At 37.6% G+C, this 16,342-nt stretch overlaps 1 protein-coding gene across 2 annotated transcripts in view; it reads left to right on the forward strand.

Moving 5' to 3' along the window:
* The window catches only part of CPEB4 (cytoplasmic polyadenylation element binding protein 4), a 45,257-nt gene that overhangs the window by 6,887 nt on the left and 22,028 nt on the right, over window positions 1-16,342 (forward strand). For both annotated transcript variants that reach the window (XM_027778789.2, XM_013294700.3), the window contains exon 2: window positions 6,250-6,331. In XM_027778789.2, the coding sequence (XP_027634590.1) occupies window positions 6,250-6,331 (82 nt within the window). The remainder of the gene's footprint in view (window positions 1-6,249; window positions 6,332-16,342) is intronic.

The following is a 16,342-nucleotide window of genomic DNA, read 5'->3' on the forward strand; positions in this document are numbered from 1 at the left end:
AGTTCTGCAGAATCACATTTTTATTATAGGAGCAGCAATTATTCCAAGAAGTTTCAAGCTATCACTTTAAAATAGAATATAAACTTGAAGTTGGATTTTTGAATGTCTGTTCACCCATTTTTCTACAACTACATCAGCTGTGTAGTAATTAGTGTTTTGTGTGCTGTTCCCCACAGCTACTGATCTGTGGAATTAGAAGCACTCTAATGTGGTATGACATGCACAAGTTAAGTACTGTGGAAGTTAACACTGTTCTTGTTTTATAAACTTACGACTGACGTTAATACTTCAGCTTTGGCCCTCCTGTGCGTTTTTGACCTCAGGGTTTCTTTTTAAAGAGAGCTTTTGTTAGAAGCTATTTGAATTATGTTTGTATTTTTGTAAGATTAAAAGGAGTACTCTTATTAAGCATTTTGCTTTGAAAATTGCATACTTAGCAGTCCAGCATAAAGATTAAGAACGTAAGATATTGTGGAAAATAATTTCTAGAAGATACATAAAAACTTAATGTGTGGCTAAAATAGAATCAGACATGTTACTGGAATTTTTTATAAAGGTCTGTAATTTCTAACACTTAAAAAAAAAAAAAAGTTCAAGTTTGACTAAACCAGAAGTGCTCCCTCCCAAAAAAACTCCTGTTATGCGTCACTTTTCCAGCTTTTTCTTATTGTTCCCTGGTGAAGCTATAAAAGATGATCAGGGCAGCATACAGCAACATCCTTTCAGGAAAAACCTGTTTATTCAAAGCCTTTAATTCACTGGATACTGGACTAGGAGCTGGAATACAGCATTTGCAGCATGGTGGGAAGGAGGAGAAGCTTACCCAGAATCATAATCTAGTCCAAATTTGCTTTGCAATTAAAAGAAAAATGTGGAACTTCTATTTAGTACCTACAATATTACCTCTCCCTACACACTTTACTTTGCCTGAGACAAAAGGCTTTTGAATTGTGGGAAATACATACAAGGTTTCAGAAAGTTTCAGGCTTCCCGTGCTATAATGTGGGTAGCAAATGTAGTTGTGAGTTTTCCAAATTTCACAAGTATTCTGGTTTGACAAAGATTTAAATATATAAAATAAGGCCCAGTTTTACAACTGCACCGACTCCATAAATACAGCTTAATCACCTTCGATAAATTCCTTAATGCAGTGGCATACTTTGCATTATTATTGATGCCTCTGTCTCCAGAGAAGTCCTATTTCTTAAGATCAGGCACAGCCTTAGCTACCAGCAAGTGCTCAGGCTTTGCCAGGCTTTACTTTTTTGTGCAGTTTGGGTTTTTAGCATTGGGGGGGCCCGTCGTGGGAAGCACTGAATAGAAATCCTTAGGTTCTGGATCTCAGTTTTCAGGTGATGATAATGCTGTGGGTACAGATTAAATATAAGGAATCTGCACTTCAATAGTTAAGTTACATGTACATTTTTCTGATGTGCGAGAGTATTTCAGTATGGGATTATTAAGTGAAAAGTATGATCTTCCTGTGCATGAAAAATTAATGTTTCATTTCTTTGGCATAGGAGGTTGTCCCAGTATATATTGTACAGGCTTAGTTGCAAGCAACTTCCTTTTTGGAATGAAATGTCTTCGGAATTTGAAAAATAAAATTGGAATAGGAACCAGAATTTAGTGATTATTTACACGTGGTTCTATTTTTTACAAGACCGCTAACTATAAAATAATCTGTATAGGTGTTAGTGGGGAAACCGCTGTTGTTACAGACTGGTTTGCCCATGCTATATGAATCCAATGACAAAACTGTGACATGAAGTCCTGCGTTCTCCCTGTGCTTTAACAATAAGATCGCATTGTTATGAGCACTCACATACTTACACAAATGATTTCTAGACAGTGGGAGAATCAGAAGAGTTTTATTTTTCTGTAGACAGAGCTGGCCAGCATATAGTTCGAAACTATTGTGTTTGCTGTTGTAGAATATTTACGGTCTCGATAGCTTTCTCTTAACCTGATCTGTTAGCTGTCACTTCTTCTATATAATTGTGAAAACAATAATGCTTATTCAAAATTACGTTTAATGAATGTCTGTTGAAATGTTGGCTGACATTTTAAACATGGTCATGTATTAAGACAGCAGGTTGTTTGGGGATTTTGGTTGTTTTGTTGTTTTTTGGGTTTTTTTGTGTTTTCTTTGGTGGCCCTGTGTTCAACCTGATGTCTTTCTACCTCAGCTCTGTTTTCCAAGGGTAAATGTGTGTGTGCTTTGAGCCCCCAATAAAGCAAAATTCTGGATGCCCTAAACAAATACATGTAAAGCCATGTTCTTGTAATCAACCTGGGTAAATAATATCAGGCTGTAGTTAACTTATTTTGTGACTGAAGTGTAACATACTCTGCTTTATTCCAGGGTAGTTATTACTCCTAAGTCTTTTTATAAATAAATAAAAAAAGTATACAGTAAGCAATCCAGCTCCATGGAAAGCACTGTAACTTTGTGAGTTGATCCATGAGAAACACCACCATATTTTTATTAATTCTCTCTACATGAGATCTTTGGAAAAAAAAAAAGAAGTATTTTTTTCTTAAGTACAGCATGACTTATGTGCATTATAACTCAACTAACATGTATCTGAGAAAAGCTCACATTTAGTTATCAGTTAATGATCAATGTCTTGATTGTTATAGCTTTTTTGATGTTATGGAATTAAATGTATAGTTACACATTTCTTCAGCAATATGACCACTACCACTTACCTGTCATCAGTCTTTATGTTAGATATATAATACATATATATTTCAGATATGTGTTTCTGATAAAATGTGCTGGCCATCTTGGAAGACTGGCAAAATTTGTGCTTTTTTCAAAATAGCCTCACTATAAAAAGGCCTTTAAATTGTAAAAAAAAAATTCTAAAAAAGCTACTAATGGTGACTTTCTCTAGTAGTGTGGACCCTTTCAGTATCAGGGCAAGTAGTCAATTAAATTAATGGAGTTATTTTATAATAAGCACTGTATGAACCTCTGAACCAGTTGAGCATGCCATTTTGACTGGTTTATATTGCTGACATAAGTGACTGACATCTTTTCCTTGGATGGATGTATACAGGCTTACTTATATACCAAGTTCTTGAATTACTCTGCATTCCCGGAGAGGTAGACTGCTGCATTAATTTCAGGAATATATCCAAATGCAATATAACACTAGTAGTGGCTCTCAGTGTTGTGCTTAACGTGGTTTGCTATCTTCTAATGATAAGCAGAGACTTGGAGGAGCAAACTGTTTCAAACAACCCAGGAACAAGACTGATCTTCCCAAGGGTGTTGAGGCTGGGGCAATTCAGCACCATGAATTGACAATGACGATTAGATATGCTGTAGCACAGAGACCTTTTGTTGGAAAGATAGGCAAGAAATAAATAGTAACATAGCAGCAATCTGAGAGTGCTGTAGCCTATGACAGTCTTTCTTCTCCAGTGCTGTGACAAGGTACTGGAACCACTGGAAAGCATGAGTATGACTGTGGGCCGCATTTTAGCCAGGTCTTTTTACGTGTTTGCTAATAGCTGCAGGTAGGAATGTGACCAGTTGTTCTTTTGTATTGGTGTGCAGGGTCGTGTTGTAAAAAGCTTGCAGTATGATTAGAAGGTTATGGACCTTATACTACAAAAGTGACAACTTGCTGGTTCACTCAGAAGGGGAAAATTATAAACTACTCAACACAAAAAGCTTACATTGGGAGAATGTGGTGTCCCTATCAGCTAACCAGTTCAATTCCATTTTTTCTTGTCAAATGTTTAAACTGTCTGTTCTCGGTATTAAAAACTTAACCTGCAGCAAAACCTTCTGTTTGTTACTGTAGCTCAACCCAACGTAACACAGACATTTTAGAGACAAGAGACTGTCTTCAGGCTCCTGTACTCCAGATCATACACAGCACAATAAACTAGAAATTACTCAGCCTGGGTTTCTTCCTTCACATATCTCAGACAACTGAAATGTTAATTGCCACAGATTCAACAAAGACTTAGAACTACTGAGGTTCTGCACTTTGTGAAATAAGAATTTTGTAGCTGTTCATGGGTTGGGCTGGAGGTTAATTCCACACAGAGAAACACAATACACTATGAAAGCCAGAATGGAAGGAGTAGCTACTGAGGGATGTCAGTTTTTCAGAAAATGCTCCCACCTGTGTTTTAGGCTATTTTTGTCATGTTGTGAGGACTGCTGAAAATTTAGAGATTGTTTTCTAGTATCCATTCCTGAGTTACACAGCTGTTGGATTCTTATGGGTCTAGGATACAGACCCAAGGATTTTTAGTCAATCTTGCAAAGGTATTTTAGTGTAACTAGAGTTTGAAATAATTATGAATTAGTAACATATAAATCAAAACAAAACCATAAATACTACTGGGAAAGGAAGAAACCAGTAGGAAATATGTGAAAGTAAACCACAGAATTGAAGAATTTAAATGCTTATGATAGTTTTTCTATGGTGCCTTAATTACGTTGTAATATAAATGACAAAGGGAATAAATATTGTGGAGAGACAAGGCAAGCGCTATGCTTTTTATAGCAAATCTGATGTTGGGCTAGACTAATAAAGCAGCTGGTTCCAAACTCTGGTCTTTTCTAATGCTGTTGAAATGCAGCTCATCTGGGTAGAAATACTTCACCTGTTCTGTGTCAGTAATAAACTGTTCTGAAGAGAGGAAAAATATTAGAAAATTTCATTAAAGAATAGTATATTTTTAGCAGTCAGATTGTAACTTATGAACCTTGGAAATGGATCAGGGCTCTAGGAGCTAGTGGGTTCCTGCTCTTAAAATAGTATTAGGTGTTAAAAGTCCAAGATGACCGATCATTGTCTGATACAAAGAACGCCTCTTGCAACACTGCAATCAATACTACTTTAGCACTTCATCACTGGAAGTCAAGAACATTATAACTTGATATGCAGCAGTCTTCATGCAATACTGTTTTTTAGTTCACCACTGGTTTTAAAAGCAATCAAAGCTGAATCTGTGTGCTTTGGAGAAATTTCAGTTTCACAGCTAGAGTTAGGGACAAAAAAACATATCTTCACTGCTGTAATAACAATGGTTGTGGAGCAGCAGTTTAGAGCAAATGCCTGCCTTGAATTGCTCATATTTTGCTTTCTTATTTGAACAGATACTTTCCATGCTTGATCTCAGTTCAGAGGTGAATCTCTTAGAACAGGAATAAAATAAAATCTTTAGAACTGATGTTAGAGTTCTTGGACACAGAAAAATTAAATTCAAGGTGGATTACTATAATTCTATAAAAATCTATCCAAGTGTTTCTACAAATGTCCAAATGTATAAATACATAGATAACATGGATAGGTGAATAGTTTTGGGAACATGAGTGATTTTTTGCCTCTGTTAGTGACCTTTTATGATACTGTAAAGATTTCAGTTTTTATATAATTGAAGTTACTCTGAATTTGCTGATTAATGTAGTGCCAGGGTATTTATGTTGCCTTATACTACTGTAATGTCAGATCTGTAAGATGTGGAATTGATTGTTTTAGTTGGGAAGATCTGAACCATATGTGTGTTAAATGATGCCTTTGGTTAATATGAAGGAGAAATATTTGGTAAGTATACTTCAAATGGCTTGAGATAATGAAACAATAAGGTACATGAGACGTCTTGCCTCCCAGATATTGAGTCATCCTTCAATTTTAGTAATGCTTGGAATACCAAACTTTTGAATTCAGGGAATTAAAAATCAGAGCAAAGTTGTCACCTAGTAAACCAGAGTGTTTGGACCACTACTGCTTGTATTGAATGCTTTACAATTATGCAGAATTTGAACTGTCTGTGCAGAACTTGATTATTTCAGTAGTTGAGGTAGTGGTTAGGTGAAGGAAATTCTGTGTGTTTCTGGAATTTAGATCTTCTTAAATTTGGGCTGAAATACCTATTTCGTGATTTCTCCTTGCAATTCTGTCTCCCAGGATGTGATGCTTACTTCCTAGCTGTGAAATAATTTTAAACAAAGTTTAACTGTATAGCAAGGAGTACAGACTAAATATTGAATTTGGGTTCTTAAATGATTGGTTATGAGAGCTGTAGATCAGATTAATATTTAAGAATATTCTGATTTTTAATATTCCTATATCAGACTGACTTTAGTGGTGTATGTATTCTTGCTTAATTCTGCTGTGGTAATGTAGAACAAAACTGAAGTTTTTATGTTTCAGATGGTCTTGTTTAACACTCTGTGTTGCCTAAACTAGTGCTTTTTTTTAATTTATTTGCTTGCAGGATCGCACAAGGACTTTTGACATGCATTCACTGGAGAACTCCCTAATTGACATAATGAGAGCTGAAAATGATTCACTGAAAGGTAAATTTAGAAAGAGACTATTTACTGCAGTAAATAATTGGGAAGTTGTGCTTACTTAGAATAAAAAACTTAAGTTTTGGTTAGGAAAAGTAAAGTTACATAGTGCACCTAATGCATGTGAGTCAGCTCCGGTAGGCCTCCTTTTCAGCTGTCTCTCGATGAAGCTATTGCCACACCTGAGCACTTGAGTGTGTTTTGTCTTTATACAAAACAATGCAAAACACAAACATAAGCTGATCTTTTGTTTAAGCTGCCAGTGTTTTTTTTTAATAGATATGATGTGTACAGGCTGTAAAAATGATCAACTTCAGGAATCTTGTGCAGCTCAGTGAGACGTAACTTTTTTCTTAGTAGTGTTTTCCTGCTGAAGTCATAGTTCTTTCTGTCTTGGGGAAGAATGAGGTTTATCTGTGTCATCTTGAGAAGAACACTGAATAGTTCATCATGATTTTTTTTAGTTCTTTTACCTCTCTTTTTGGTGCTGCCTTGAATTGCAGAATTCTTTGTACCATTGAGAGAGGAAAAGGGAGATTGAACTGACTTGCAGTTGGGATTTACCTTTTTTTCTTTCTTTTTTTTCTTTTTTTTTTGGCAAAGGTAATCTTACTTTGAAAATACTTCAACTTACAAAGTATTCAAAACATTGTCTACATATTTTATCTAAACCTGAATAGAAACTGCTTATGGTATACAATTCAGAAGTCTAGTTTCTTATTCTTCTGTATAATGAGTATCTATTTCGGTTCAATGGTTGCTTGTATAAGTAAAAGTAGTCAAACTTACTTATGCTCATTATCTAAACATTTAGTTTTGTTATCAGTCATAAGACCACTAAAAACCCAAATCTGCACTTGTGGTTTCTGAAAGTACATTTCTTTCGCTATCAGCGCTTGTTGTGTTAATGAAATCTGGCTTGTTTTAATAGTGATTCTTGCTCAGAAGACCAACCTTTGATACACTGGCAATAACTTGTGGTTTCTGAAAGTAAATTTCTTGATACCAAGGCATGCAGTGTTAATGAAGTCTGACTTGTTTTAGTAGTGATTCTTGCTCAGAAGACCGACCTTTGATAAACTGGCAATAACTTGCATTTGTTGCATTCACTGTGGTCTGAAATGCAGCTTGCATTTTACATCCCCAGTACTATGCAGCAGTCAGGGTGATGAGAAACACCAAAAAAAATACACTTTTCTATTGAAATGACAAGGAGAGCTTGATGTAGCTCAAAGTAATGCCAAATGAATTAAAAAACCAAAATACATTCTCTCCTTATGTAGTGGCGACCAGGCTTTTATTAATGACAAGTAGTAATAGTTTAATTGGGTTTATATGCTGTCTGGCAGCATCCTATGCCCCCAGCATTGTATACTAAAACAAGAATCAGGTCCCCTTCCTTGACTGCAGCATGTGAGATTTGCCCTGAGACCTTCTGTTCGACTGTCAGGCAGGCCCAGCCCAGGTTTTAGCCACTGAAATCTGGCAAGATAACAACCCAAGGGAACATGGCTGTAGAACAAACAAAATTTCTCTTTAAATTTAACAAACTCAGGTTCATATGTATTTATATTCAGCAACTAAACAAGGGTAGTTCTGTACAGTACTATGATTTTTTGTTTAAATGTTTTGAATTTTTTTTTTCAATTGGAAAAATTTTTTGCGCGCTTGCCATGTTTTAAGAATGATGGAATATGTGTGTCAGCAAAGAATAAGTATAGTTCTGATACGTGTTAATTCCTGCTTGAGCTTGATTGTTAATCTCCTGTGCAGAGTCAGCTATAGTTTGTCTAAAGTTTTGTGTGTGCTGTTTCATACTGATCAAAGCACAGTAATTATCAGTCATGTATTGCTCAGGGAATTATTTGTTCTTTATAAATTGTTCTGTTTCATGGTTAATAGTTATAAAACTATAAAGGAAAAGCTTCAAAACAGGTGAAAAATTCAAGTGAGCCTATGTGAAATACTTTGCAGCAAAGTCTCATTTTTCAACAATTTCCTCCACAAAAACATTACGTTTGCTTATAGGGAAATATGCAGGACACTGAATTGGACTGCAGCTTATCTGGCATAGCATACAGTAACTTAGTTGCTGTAATATACTTAAGAATGGAACTTTATTCAAACTAGCATCTACTGTGTCATGGTAATGCTGCAGTGATCATCCATAAGCAGGGCGGGATTTGTAAGGAGAGGAAATACCTTTAGTTAAACCAACTGATACAGCTGGAAAAAACTGTAACTTGCTGGTACAGAACATAGTTCAAGTGGAGTGTGAAGAAGGGCTCATGTGATCACAAGCCTTCTGTGTTTTATTTCCATCCATATCAGTTAGTGTATGATTATGTCTTAACAGATTCTGTATCTCTCCTGTTTTCACTGTCTTCTTGCCTCATCTTTAAACTGATTGAAGGCAATCTTTAAAAACATTGCATCTAGAAATCTTAAAATACGACAAACTATGGTTGCCAGTTCAAATCTTGCTTGCCGTTTCAAAGACTTGCAGTTAAATAAGCAGGTCCATAAGAATTTTTTTGGTTTGCATTTTAAATGGGTTAATCAGCGCGTACAGTGATTTTAAACTAAAGTTGGATACTCTCAGAAAGGAAAAGCTTCTAGGTTTGAGACTTTAAAAATAGCCTGGGCAAGACACTAATAAAACATACTGTAGAGAGTAATCTCAGAATGGCATGGAAATAATTTAGATGATCTAATAGGTCTCACTGCTGTCTTGTGAGTCTTCAAGAAGCTTTAATACTGACTCAACATGAATTCAGTGTGTAACACTAACACCACCCCTTTCATATTGTAATGGACTTCAAGAGAAAAAGGTATGATGTTAAAATATACCTTCAAAACAACTTAGGCTATGAACACGGTAATAAATACCAGTCACGGTTTAGAACCTGCTGTCTGTTGGAAATAATTTCTGTCTTCACATGGTATGTTCAGAACAGCAGGTTTGGTGCCCTGTAATAAAATTGTAAGTAGGAATTCTTCAAAATTTAACAAAATCCATTCACAGTGTGTGTTCTTGACTGAGGTGATTAGGCTATGCTAGCCTTGGATTTGTTTAGGTCACTGATTATGTTCCTGGGTTGTCTTGCATGAAATAAATAGTGTTTCCTGCTTAAGGTTCAAAGGTGACTCTTAAGTGTCATTGATTCAGTACATTCAGTATTACCGTTTAATGCTTTTGATAGGCATTTTACCTTTTTCTTTCCTCTTTTAAAGGTATATTTTTATCCCTGCTCAAATCCTCTTCCTTTACTGAGCAGCTGCCATTTCAATATGTTATTTTTATCCACATGAGTGAGTGTGCTGCATGCTGCAGAGCCAATGACAGCCTGCAGAAGCCTTTCCCTGGAGACTAATTGCATCTTCTTTACAATGTATTCGGCCTTCGTGAGCTGAGCCTGGGATCCAGAGACTGATTTTTGAATCCGAGTCTTCCAGATGGCAATTTGAGCATTACTGTAATAGTAGTAGATTGACTAAATATTTCCTTGTTAAGTGACACCAAAACGTCTTTGAATACTTTATAACCACAGATTGTTTCATTACTGAAATATCCTATGGCTCAGTTCAGAATATAAGATTATTGCCTGGAAATTATGCAAGGTGAAATGGATTAAAGAAGCAGGCCAGTGTATCTGCTTCTAGCACTGCAAAGGACTCCTGTAAGATTTGGCTGTGAATAGCTCAGTATCTGCATGACTGCTGTTAAGTGTGAAATAGTCCCTAAAAACTAAACATACTTAAGTGCAAAAAGGAAGATTTTAGAAGTATTGTAAAGTCAGAGTATACATACAGACCCTATGAGAGAGTCAAACAGCAGCTCTAATGTTTAGTTATAGAAAGCCAGAATGATGAGAACTGGCACCATTCAGGATTTCTGCAAGAACGTGGTTATACCTATTTTTAAAGCAATCATCAGCCTCTTAATATTGATCTGAAAAACTATTTCAGAAGTGAAGGAAGTATGTAAACCTTATAAAATGTTCTTTGAAGAAAGGGATCAAAAGAGTTGACAGCATTTTCTGAATATCAGATAAGAAACTGAACTAGTTGTTTCTAGCTGTATGGATTATGCAATGTGTTCGTAGTAATTTAGTAGAATAGGCAATTTGGTTTCCAATACCATCCAGAAATTAATGAGAATCTGGTGAGAATCAGTCCCAATTTTTGCCAAGGGCTAGATAACAAAGGCTACAATTCTTTTTTTAAGGAAGTGCTCCTTTATATATGCGCAGGACAAAATCTGAGCTATTTTAATGTAAAATAATAGATTTTGAAGTTTTAAAATTTTAAAACCATCTTTGTTTTCATAGCAATGAGGAATGCTTGAGGTTGATGGCTAAGATCAACCTCTCTTCCCTACTCTTGGTCTATGGGCAGAGTTAAATGATCTAGTTATTGAGTTCTGAAAGGCAAAGGCCTCTGGCAGATGTACATCTGTACCGATGCTGCAGTCATATTCACGCCTCTGCTGCCTCCTTTACGTGAGCAAGCTTTCACAGGGGAACTGCGCCTCAGGCTTGTGAGACCAGTATCAGTGGTTGATGTCATTTGTGTGCCTTGTTTCAGAACAATCTGATCTAAGGCTTACTCATTTGCAACTTTTTAATGTATCCAACTAAGGATAAAATGCATGAAACCTTTCATTCCTACTGCACCAGCCTGTAGACAATTTTTTGTGGACAATTAAAGTTTGCCGTTAATTGTCTTTGGAAACTGTCAATGAATTACTGTGGTGAATATTTCCTACTTGGGATCTTCTTGAATTTTACCTCCTATGCAGTCACCAGGAAAGGCTAATGGGATTTGCAGACTTGAGTGCACGTTAATTAAGAGGAAACCCAATTGTTTTACTATCTCAAAATAAGCCTGAACCAGGTCTAATAGCAGTAAACCACAGCCTGTGCTGGCAGAGCTGTGACGGGGAAGCACAGTCCGTGTGAATTTTGTATGAAAGCAGCTTCCATTCCTGCTGCAAGCCACTATTTTCAGTTGGTCAGAGTAGGAGTATTAGAACTGCTACTAACAAGTAAGGGCATGCTTTCTTTCCAAATGCAGCTAATAATCAAAATGTTGGGGCAATATTCCATATTTTCATTTTTTAGTCTTTTGGTGTGCTTCTTTTACCCCCCAGTTCCCCTCTTAGCAATTGAAGTGTGTTGATATATCCCCAGCTCTCCAGTATTTGGGGTTTACCAGAGCCTTTGTTTAGGAACAGCCAGCCATCTAGTATGAAAATGAAATCACCTGGGCAACAAGGATGAACAGAAATCAGCTATTAATAAATACTGAATCAGACCATAGACTGGATTCTACCTTTACATAAAGTAAGCACAACCATACATAATGTATGATTTTACATTCATTGGCTGTTTTCTAATAAACTTCCAGCTTTCCGATTGAAATTGACATTCGGGTTTGTGGCTTAAATTAAACGCTTCTTTGCGAGAGATGCTTAATTTGATTGGGATTAAAAGACAAAATTTGATTTGGGAGGAAAAAAATCATGCCTCAAACTTGCAAAAAACCACGAGGCTAGGCAGGGAGAAGCCCCAGCTGAAGCCCCCGCGCCGGGGGGGACGCGTTTGGCAGGCGGCCCCTGCGGTGGCTGCCGGGTCTCACCTGGCACTACCACAGGCTCCCGCGCGGAGGTGAGCGCCGCTGGCACCGCGGGCCGGGCCAAGAGAAACGTTTTGCAGTGGCAGCCCAGCGAAACACAGCTGAAAACACTGCGTGGTCAAAGCCAGCCCCCCGCTCCGCACGGCCGCTCTCTGCTTTAGAGGGGGCCCTCGGAAAGGAGGGGGGCTAGAAACCCCCCCTGCCGTTGTTGCCTGCGTGGACTATCCCGGAGGCTGGGCTGGGTGCCCCGGGCCGCGGCGGAGCGGCGGCGGCTGCGAGTCCCGGGGCCCGCGGCGCCGGGGTGCCCGTCCCGGGGCCCGCAGCGGCGGCACACGAGGAGCTCGCACTCCGAGGTATCTTCGCTTTCCTAGCGCGGTTGCTCGTTTTAGGGCTGTGCCCAGCGATGGGCGGCCGCATGCCTTGCTTCGTCCTTGTAGCCGTACCTCTGCTGTATTTGCAAGCTGATGCAAGTTGACACGACTTCTGTTGTAGTTAGGAGGCGGGAGAGGAAAATCCTGCAGAGTATTACCTTCAGGTGCAGGTTCCAGAAACTTTGGATCGTGCTCTGCTTTAAAGGTCACTGTTTGTGTTGTGCTTCCTGAAGGCGTGCTGAAGTCTGCATGCTCTTCTCAGTTTGTCTTAACACCATTAATACCTAACAGTATTAAACAATGGAGGCTTTTTAATATGGCTGTACTCTTAAAGTCACAGGCGGGCCCCCCTCTCTTCTCTTCTCCCCCCCCCCCCCCCCCGCATAATTCAGGCTTGCGATTCCTCACCTGCAAAACCCACAGGCCCGTCAGCAGTGGGAGTGCGCTGGGGGTGGGTTGCTTGTGTAGCAGGAGAGGGAACATGGGTGTACACAGGGTGGGTTTGACAGTTAAAGTCTTGAAAATAGACTAATTGCTGTTAGCGAATGATTGCCTAGTTTTGTGGCACTGTATGACGTATGAAAATGGGTTCAGTTTAAAAAAAGGGGTTTAATTTGTAGCAGTCTGGGATTGGCAGCATTTAGGCAAGCGTAAATTAAACGAGAATTTGCCTGTTCTTTGGAAGACATGTGGACTGGAACACAGACTGCCCTGGGGCAAAGGTAGAGTGTAATTTAAAGACTATGAGATTTTTTTTCCCCCCTGATTATTCCTTGACTTTGGCACCTTAATTTTCTGTTACCAACTGTGAAAAGTCAAGACCCATTTATACTATCTCAGAAAAGATAATGTGTTACCTAATAAATAATTTAATCCATTTGTATCCATGTACATTGATGCATATGATTTAAAAAATAAAGCAGTAGTTAAGTTACTGCTGTTCATTTTACTATTTGCTGCGAATTATCTTATGCTGAAAACTGCAAAAATCCTAAGACAGGGGTGCAACATTTAAGATGATACAGTAAACATTTTTGCAATCATCTGGAATAATGTGGGAAATTATAGCTGAATCCAAATTATACTGAAATGTAGCACTACGTTTAGTATTTGTTTTCAATGAATGAAAACATTAGTTGGAAGAGGTGAATTACTCTTGGCATTAAGTTAATTCGCTTGGATTTACTGATATTTTTAATTTCAAGTGTGTAGGAAGTAGTTTGTAGGTTATGGTGCTGCTTAGAGTTTGGGGAATTTTTCAAAGTGTTGACATTTATGTGCCTTTGGAACTGCATTCAGAGCTCGAGTTTGACTTATGTTAAATATATATTATGTTAAATATAGTATTGGAATAAAATAAGGAAGCTGATGCTGTTGGTTACCTATGCTGGTACTGCTTTTACACAAGAATTACTGAGTGGATTAAACTTTTTTGGTAATACCTGTGTTTTTATAGAAGTACAGGCCTTGATAATGCTGATGTCAAACAACTAGATGTTTATACTTCACTACTGAAGGATTTTGAGGCAGGGTATTAATTCAGCTGAGGAAGAGCAACACCTTGATTTATGCTGTCTGTCTAAACTGGAGCCATTGAGCAATAAGCTAGATGGCATTAATGTTAACCACCCTTTGAGGCCAGGAAATTCCTTCCCTTACCACCACAGAGCAGTACAAATATCCCAGGGTTTTCTGATACTGGTCCAGCTTTGAAATCAGTGTTAGGATTCTTGTTAACTTCATTGGAGCATGAGACCAACTTTTTTTTTTGTCCAGTCTTGAAACATTTCTCATAGGCAGGCCTCTTGCTATGCCCTCCCATCTCCAGAGTCTGTATGGAAAATTAAATGCCTCTCCTAGTCCTTAGACAAGATATTTCCTAGGAATGTATGTGCTGCAAATGACATGGCAGTTAGATTTTTAAAACACAAAAAATGTTTTTAAAAAACATTGAAATACTGCTAAAAATTTTCATGGCTAGATTAGTGATTTGATCCTCAGAAGTGTTACAGCCAACAAAATTGTGCTGAATTCCATGACAGCAGCCTTGCTAATCTGATTAAAACCTTTCTAAGGTTTTCATGCTTTCTTTTTTTTAAGTTTATCTTTGTTAAATTAATTCCATCCTTTTTTTTTTTTTTAGAAATGTGTTTAATCTTCTGCTTTGTTTAATGTCACTATCCACCAAATGGGGTTTTTTAGGGGGTGTTGGTGGTTTTTTTCTTTTTCTTTTTTTCCTTTTCTGAATTCTTGCTTTGATAATCTCTGACCATTCTGGATCATCTTCAAAGCAGCCTTTAATTTGGAGCTGTATTCCGTGAGTAGTGTCTGTGCCTTATTTTAGAAGACAGAGGGCTTGCCTGCCTTCCCTCCCAAACTGCTGAAACTACCTGTCTTTTGTCTTTTGCTCACTTTGTTAATTTTGTTTGGTGATGTTAGCCACGCTTTGCATACTCTACCATCATGTTTATCAGGCTAGAAATGGCAGGAAAGGAGTAGAAAGAAAAAGCCTGAAGTGCTTTATTCTTAAACCTGAAGATAAAGAAGAAATGGGAGGTATAATGAGATGGAGATGAGTTTTGAGGGAAGATAAGTAGGTGACAGATGAGGTGTGCTTGTAAAGGGGAACAAGCTCGTAGGAAACTCATAACAGAAACGTAACAGAAACAGTCTTTGCATATATCCAAGAGTAACTATGCAGCAGCCTGAGATCTGATTTTTGCATCAGTTAGTTAAGGTATTTCGAGAAAGCATGGTGACACATATAGAACTTGTGTATTCAGTATCTACTTATTTTAATTCAGCATTAGGTAGAATGATAAGAACTATTGATGAGGCAAATCTTAAAATACATCTTACAGTAGATTTATCCATATTGGCTTAATGTACTATTTGGTGTAATGCAGATGGATAGCTGTGATGCTAGGTTTTTGGTTGGGTGGTGTTTTTTTTTTACTTCACTATAATGTTAATAGTTGGATTTAAGGTGAGTGGAGCAGTCACCTGCTGTCTGTAGATATGCAGATATCGAGTGTCTTTAGAGGTGCAGGGAGTGGTGCTCCTTCAGCTTTACTTAGAAATCTTATTAACAAGAATCCCAGCTCAGCAGTCAGATTGGGTAGGTACGAGAAAAGGATAAATTTTGTGTATGGAATGTGGGGATATTTGTGATAGATAAAATCAAATATATAAAACAATTTATAATCCATTAATAAATTCCCAGTAATTTATAGTAGTGTGACACTGAAATCTTCATATTGTCATTAGTGTTAGCACACAAATGATGAGGGAGATAGGAATAGCTTTCTGAAGGCATTCTAAAGAACGTCTTTGTTGTTCATGTGTCATTTAAAATTGTTAGAATAAATAGTGTGGTGCCGGGTCCTGTATTTTGAATCTACACAGAGGAAATGAAGTACTGATTCTTTTAAAGTACAGTTTTCAGTTTCTCTTCCCATTTGGATTGGATGTGACAAGTGTATAGTACAGATTTTTCAGGTATATTACTGGAAAAATTAGTGCCTTATCTCTGCTGTTTACTGTAAAAATTAAAAATGGGAAAACATTATGCCTCAGAGACGTGAGCGTGCTGCATGTTGACTTGCTTGTGTTACTGTTTCCTTATTGCTTGGGAGTGAAGTAAGAGGATGCTTAAAAAGGGAACAAAACCCTCATGCTGCATTGCAGGCTGTCTTGTGATCATTCCTTCCACAGACAAAAATAAGTAGCTTTAAACCTGTTACTGTTCTTAAGGAACTCTAGTTTTAAATCTCACAGTGTGTTAAGTATGTGGCAGTGTAAATGCAGCTCTTGCAAGTCACGTGCAGGAATTACATTTCAGGTTATTCATCAAAGCTGGGCAGAATTCATGGTATAGGTGTGATTCTATAGGCAAATCCCAGCATCTCTTGAGGCAAAGTGCTACATATAAAGAATCCCGGAGCACAGTGCATATGAACCATGACTGTGAATAGGTGGTTTGTGAAGTTTTTGTACCTTTTCCATGTGT

This window comes from Falco peregrinus, chromosome 8, assembly GCF_023634155.1.
Source record: "Falco peregrinus isolate bFalPer1 chromosome 8, bFalPer1.pri, whole genome shotgun sequence".
Taxonomy (NCBI): Eukaryota; Metazoa; Chordata; class Aves; order Falconiformes; family Falconidae; genus Falco; species Falco peregrinus.